This window comes from Aptenodytes forsteri, unplaced genomic scaffold, assembly GCF_000699145.1.
Source record: "Aptenodytes forsteri isolate BGI_AS27 unplaced genomic scaffold, ASM69914v1 Scaffold15, whole genome shotgun sequence".
NCBI classification, from domain to species: Eukaryota; Metazoa; Chordata; class Aves; order Sphenisciformes; family Spheniscidae; genus Aptenodytes; species Aptenodytes forsteri.
The window spans coordinates 10,645,085-10,651,611 of NW_008795129.1; the positions used below are offsets into that span (position 1 = coordinate 10,645,085).

At 55.3% G+C, this 6,527-nt stretch overlaps 1 protein-coding gene across 1 annotated transcript in view; it reads right to left on the reverse strand.

Moving 5' to 3' along the window:
* ABCC2 (ATP binding cassette subfamily C member 2) overlaps positions 1-6,527 on the reverse strand; it is a 17,953-nt gene extending 11,426 nt beyond the window's left edge. The window contains exons 1-10 of the mRNA XM_009278032.1: positions 6,486-6,527; positions 5,741-5,914; positions 5,160-5,285; positions 3,954-4,088; positions 3,413-3,535; positions 3,059-3,114; positions 2,584-2,815; positions 1,789-1,958; positions 1,002-1,179; positions 257-511 (exon numbers count right to left, since the gene is read on the reverse strand). Coding sequence (XP_009276307.1) covers positions 257-511; positions 1,002-1,179; positions 1,789-1,958; positions 2,584-2,815; positions 3,059-3,114; positions 3,413-3,535; positions 3,954-4,088; positions 5,160-5,285; positions 5,741-5,914; positions 6,486-6,527 — 1,491 coding nt within the window. The remainder of the gene's footprint in view (positions 1-256; positions 512-1,001; positions 1,180-1,788; positions 1,959-2,583; positions 2,816-3,058; positions 3,115-3,412; positions 3,536-3,953; positions 4,089-5,159; positions 5,286-5,740; positions 5,915-6,485) is intronic.

Sequence of the window (6,527 nt, forward strand, 5' to 3'; positions counted from 1 at the left end):
TGTGGTACTCAGTTGCCGACTGCCGTTAAACCACAATAGATGGTAGAGCAGATCTCATCTGCCTCCTGCTCATCTCAGCTGACCATCCCACGGCTCAGGCTAGAAACACCTCCAGCCCAAGTCAGATGAACTTCCTAGGCTGGGAAAGGTCCGCAGCATAACAGAGAAGGATAGGGGAGTGTGGAAAACAAGTGAGGGGAGCAACAGTGGGCCTCAGGAGTGGGAGGCCAGGGAGGATCTTGCACCCACCACTGACCTGAATGGTTTTGGCCTTGGCGACCAGGAACCCATTTATGGGGATGAGCAGCACCATGACTGCGATGCCAGCCAGGACAGAGGGGCCCAGCTCTCCCCAGAGGAAGATGATGGACAGGATAATTTGCAGGGGGGATGACCACAGCTGGTGAATGAAGTTGGCCATGTCCATGAACCTCTGGGCATCAGCCGACATCAGATTCACAGTCTCTCCCACTGTGGACTCCTTGCGGGTGGCACTGGACATGGTGAGTGCCTGAAGAGAGAAAGCATAGTCACCACAAGCCGGTCTGGGAGCAGCCTGGCTGCCAGCAGCATGGCGCAGAGCAGGGAATCAGCAGGCCAGGCTGAAACTGCTCCTGGTGCCTCTCTACTGGCCACGGGTGCTGTCATCACAGCCTGCACACCGGGAGCCACTGGACACTGGGGACAAAGAAACACATCCCCGTGCAGGAATCCCAGCGGCAGCTGCTCTAGGCGTTGTGCTGCTCTGAAGAGTAACCTCCCTCAGCCCCTGGTAGCTGTCAAACACACAGATGCAGCACCCAGGTCCCAGGCAGAACTAGCACCCACAGTGTCCCCTGCACTGGGTGGGTGTCCCAAAAGCCAAGTTCTCCCTGTGTCTTCCTGGGAAGTAAAGGGCACACACCCCAGTTGCCCCAGGTTGATGGGGCAGGCAATGGATACTGGTATCCCCAGCCCAGCTTGGAGGAAGCCAACGGGGGTGATGACAGGGCCATACCAACCTTCTTGTAGATGGCAGCGATGAGACTGGCACGCACATTTATGCCAAGCTGGAAACACAAGCTGAAGTACTGCTGCAGGCAGAGGGACTGGATCAGCGCCGTCAGAAAGAGCAGGATGGCGTACAGGTAGCCTTGCCAGGCAAAGGACTCCTCATCCGACACAAAGGTGATCAGCAGCCTGGAGGATAAAGACGCCCATGAGACCCCCACCTTACTGAGACAGACCTGAGCAGGATGCTCCAAACCAACACAGGGAGAGCATCCTCACGAGAGCAGTGGCAGAGACCCTGCCCCAGACAGCTGGCTCGATGCTCAGCAAGCTGGGGACCCTTGTTCTGCTGGGTGTCCCTGTTCTGCCAGGGGACACTGCATTTCATGTACAGCAGTGGGTCACTAATGTCAGATCATCCACAGAGACTGTGCAGCTCTGCAAAACAAACTGGGCAGGTCCTGTTGGGCTGAGCTGGACTGACTCATGAAGGGCCCCAAAGAAGAGCCAGGACTGTCTCCAGGGAGGGAGCGGGACTGCATAACAAAGGATGTAGGGAACAGGGAGCAAGATATCGCCCATAAGAGCTGGCAGCCAGGTCAGATCAGTTCTTTATTAAACTGTAACCCAACACATTCTCACACCTTTGGTGAGGGCACAAAAAGTCCCCAGGGTGTGGGGCTGGGAGAGGTACACATATGGAGGTGGTGGGGTTGGATGCAGTGCACACAGGGAGGTGGTGGGGCTGGATGCAAAGCCAGGACAGGGCATGGACAGGGACAGAGAGAAAGGACTCACTTCAGCAGCTGGGGGCTGACAAACACAAGTCCGTCATGCACGAGCTTGAAAGCCACCGATAACAGGAGGTTCTGCCAGAAGGTCTTGCACAGGGTTTTCACCAACCAACCCCTGGGGAAATCCTTGCGAGGGCCGGAGTTCCCTTTCTTTTTCCTCTTTGGCTGTTTCTCCTCCTAGAGAGAAGCCCACACAGAAGTAAAGGAGCTGGTTGTGCAGGCTTCCTGCACCTGAAAGGATGCTTCCAGGGCAGTGCCACAGACCCCAGATCAGGTATCCTGAATAAAGCCATAGCTTTACCTCCTGTCATGTTCCCTCTCACTGATCTCTCCTCATGTCATACACCCCCAGTACTAACACCTCTCTTGTGCACCAAAGACAATTGTTGCAAACCCCAAACCAGCCTGAACCTCCCAGGCCAAAAATCAGGCACCCCAGGAAGAATCTGAGGCCAGGGGTGATCATAGAGTAATGTTCACTCTGACCTCGTTGCTGGGAAGTATCTGGGGTAGGGAAAGACAGAGATAAGGGAACTGTTTGTACTGCAGACTTGAGGGTGGTTTCTGTCCTCCTGTAGGGCAGAAGGATGGTGACTTTCTTGGTCTCTCAAAACATGGGATCTACCAAGGACAGGGAAGACCCTGTCATGGGTTCCCCCCTCCTTGCCCATGGCCCTGCAGAATCAAAGAGGGGAAAATCCAGCAAAGGGGGCTGCAGGGAGGTGAGGTGACCCTACTCCCCAAGGCTGGACCTGGATCTCTCAGTCCCATGCAAGGCCAAGAGTAGGAAAGGATTTACCAGCACTAGGATGTCTTGGCTCTGGGCCTTGCTCATGTTGTTCCCATGGTCTGGGTCACCTTCCCGGCATCTTTTCTTGCGTTTCCGTTTCTCCAGTTCTGCTTGGGCCTTCCTCACTGCAGTCTTCATGTTCTTCTCCAAAACAGCGTAAATAGCCTGCGTCTTGTCTTTACCTTGCAATTCCCAGATATCCTCTATCTCCAAGGGCTTGCGATAGCCCTTGAAAACCATGCTGTGGGGCAGAGAAATCTCCCCTCAGCATCTCTCCTACACTACACCCGAGGGAGAGTCCTTGCTGCAGATGCAGAGCCTTCACACCCAGCATGAGCTCAGGCTGCACAGACTGCACCAAACATAGTGCCTCTCACGACTAACTCCAAGCAGCCTGTGCTGCAGGCTCCCCAAAACAGCACTGGCCCAGCCCTAAAGCACCCCAGCATTTCACCAGCCCAACCTTTCACGGAGCCCTGCTCACCTAGTGTACCATTCAAAGGTGATGGAGCTCAGGAAGGAGGCTGTCACCTCTGGGTTCTAGGGTACAAAGCAAAGTGGCACTCAGCACCCCCAGCCATTAAGCAACCCCAGAGGTTTCAAACTGTGCCAGCTCCAGCCCCAGGAACCCCATCTCGCAGGCAGAAGCAGCCCCCCTTGGACACACATGCAGATGCCCCATGCTGCAGGCTCCAGCTCTCGCTGTGCCCCTTGCTGAAGCCCTCAGGTCTTCCCTCCCACAGGGGCCAGGAGGAGTCTCTGCATGGAACCCACCCTGCCCCACGCAACGCCAGCTGGGATGCGGTACCCCAAGCCCACTCCCGCATGGACCTCACACCTTCTTCCTGATTTCCTTTGTTTCTGGGGCAACGTCTGAGAAACCCGAGACAAGAAAAAGCAACAGCTGGAGCCCGTAGAAGATGAAGAAAAGGACAAACCGTGGCACGTCGGAGATTGGTGCCTGCAGGAATGGAGAACCCAGGGTCACTGTTGGGGCTTTTCTCAAGGCCGCCTGGCCCTCAGAGACAAGATCCATCCTCAGGACAGTGAACATGGCTGAGCCCAACAGGGCAGTGCAAAACTCGCTCTGGGTCCTGGCTCAGCTTCCCTTCGCCACCCCTCCCAGCTTCTCCCTGACTTCCTCCCATAAGTCCATAAGGGGAGAAATTGGTACTGGAGAGCTTATGCCTCCCCAAAGAGACAGGATGAATTCAAAGAGCCATTCCTTCTCAGGTCTCTTCTGGTTCTCCAAGGTCCCTAGGGCAGCTGGGACCTCAGTGATACCACTGAGAGCTTGTCAAGAGATGAGGTCTGAAGGGACCTTCTTTGGGGACAGAACAAGACCATGGGGAGGCGCAGAGCTTCCTGCCAAACCCAACCTGCATGGCTCTCCGGAAGAGTGACTGGAATGGCAATATCCCACAGAGCAGGGACAGTGTCCAGAAGCAGAAAAGTATCCCCGAGTCTCTGCACAAGCAGAAGCGTCGCGCATCATGGATGAGCAGGACCAGGAGCTGGGGGAAAGAAAATCAGTCAGAGGTTCAGGTAGGGCTGCAGAACTAGGTCTGGACTCTAAACGTGCCTTTGGAGCTTGTATCCCAGGACGCCAACACACGTGATCTGCTGGGATTCTCTGCCTTGAAGACACTGAGCTCCCAGTGCCTGAGGTCGCTGCCAACCCTACATAAGCTTCGGAGTTAGTTGCACAGGGTGAAGGTCTATTTCAGGAAGACATAAGATCAGGCTCCTCATTGAAAAAGCAAGGTCTGAAGACACACTGACATTACAGCAGGGCACTATTTCTCTTTTTAGTTGTCACCCCAGATTCTCAGATATGCCCAGCCGTGAGGGGTCACACCCTGTCTCCTGCGTATTGCCTCCAGACCTGGATGCCAGATCAGAGACCCAGCAGCACAGCCTCTCTGGGTAGTCTCCTTGGCTTGTATCTCACATGAACTCTGCACGTGAAACTAAATGACATGACAAAATATGAAGGATAGCAAATTGAGGTGTTAGTTTTGCGTTTAAGTGTAGGTCCTGAGCGTTTTGGCTTTGTTAAGACTGCTAGAATATCCCCTGTCTCATACAAAATATCTGCAACTTCCATACACATATTCCATCAAGCTAATAGCCCCTATGTCCTCAGCTTTCTCCTCTGCCTGGGTATCCTATGGCACTTCTCGACTCTCCACACAAAACTGAGCTGTAACCCATGGGAAGCTGTGAGACATCAGAGCAGCAAGCCATGGTCTGATGTTCACGCTGTGCAATCAGCCCTGTGAAACCCATACTGCTGCTACTAAGGCTTCTGCCAGAAAACTCAGCTATGCGCACAGGCATAGTCTCTCTCCCAGTTTTAAGGATAAAAGGAGGGAGCACCGTACGACCAGACTCCTGCCCTCAACCTATCGCCCTTGTGCACCACCCACACACGTTCAGGGCTAGCCCCTACCCATCCTCCAGGCTACGCTTCCTCGTGGACATGGCTTCCAGCTGATCTCTGTGCTATGGGAAGTTTTCTGCTGCTTGGCCTCACACCCTGTCTCTTTGGTGACACACAGCACATTTACCGGCTGATCCCTTACCCAGGTGGCGATGTATAGGCTGGGGTTTGTGTACTGGACAGCTGGCAGGGGGTCCTGCTCTGTGTCCTCTACAAATGCCAGGGCCAACTCTGCCACTGCCGTCAGCATCAGCAAGGTAGCCAGCACCTGCGGGGAGAGGGGAGCAGCCGTGAGGGGAGACCCAGCCCATCGTGGGCACTGGGAACCACTGGGAGACAACACAGTTGGGCATAAAAGCACGGTGTCTCATACACCGTTAACACCCTTTCCAACCCAAACCTGGCCTGGAAAAGCTTTCTAGGGCCCTGTGAAGCTGGAGCACTGCCATCATTTTAAGCTTGGAGGATAACAGCCCACAAGATGATAGGCTCCAGTACTCACCTCTGCCTGCCCTCCCTCCCAGTACATCCCAGCCCTGTTATCCCCTCTGTCCCTGTTATCCCCTCTGTCCCCCTTTACGTTTCAGCCCCATGTGGTACCCTAGCCCATTGCTCCTTCTCTCCTACACTTCTCATCTCTCCATCCCACACGCTTTCCACTCATCACCCCTCCATCCCAGGCTGCTCCAGCCTGCCCTCTGTGCCCCCTCAGCCCCACTCTACCTGTTTGATGATGTAGAGTTTGGTCACAGATGATTTCTTGGCTCTCGATTTGCACATGGGCAGGAGCTGCCATGGAGCCAAAATCCAGAAGAAGCCAAGGGGGACCCAGACCAGCACAGTCTGCTGGAAGCACACGGGCAGGTCGGCATCCGGACGAGCAAGGTAGGAGGCGTTCTGGGGGCAGCAAGGACAGACGGAAGTCACTTGGGGTGGCTTGACCCTCACCTGGCTCACAGCGCAAGAGCCAGCACTCCTATAGTTCCTGCCCATCCTCCTCCACCCCATCACGCCCCCCTCCTCAACACCCACCTTCCTGGCTGAGCATTTCAGCACTCAACCAAGGTCCCGTGTGATGTCCCCCTACCCATCTATCTGCCTGAACCTGGGAGGGCCTCCCCCACAACCACCCCTTGCTGGAGCCAAGCCAGTTGCAGCAGCTGGACCCAAATCATTCCCCAAGAGGTCCGTGCAGGGTGTCCTGTGTCCCCAACTGGGCTGTGGGGCTAAAACAGGACAGGGCTCACTCAGGGAACTGTCATTTGCATCGTTGTCTCGTGGATACCACGCAGGCAGTGCACAGCGCTCAGTGCCATGGCAGTTCTGGATAAATACCAGAACCTCTGCTGACCGCTGGCAGTTGGGTCCCACTGGCTGAAGAAGCTGTGAGCCTGGGGATCTACTGCTCTCCCATTCCACTGGGCGTCCTACCCCAAGAACGGGCGATGGGGGTGATGCAGCCACTCACCCAAAAGACAGAGCCGCAGAACTCCTCCAGGGCTGCCGACAT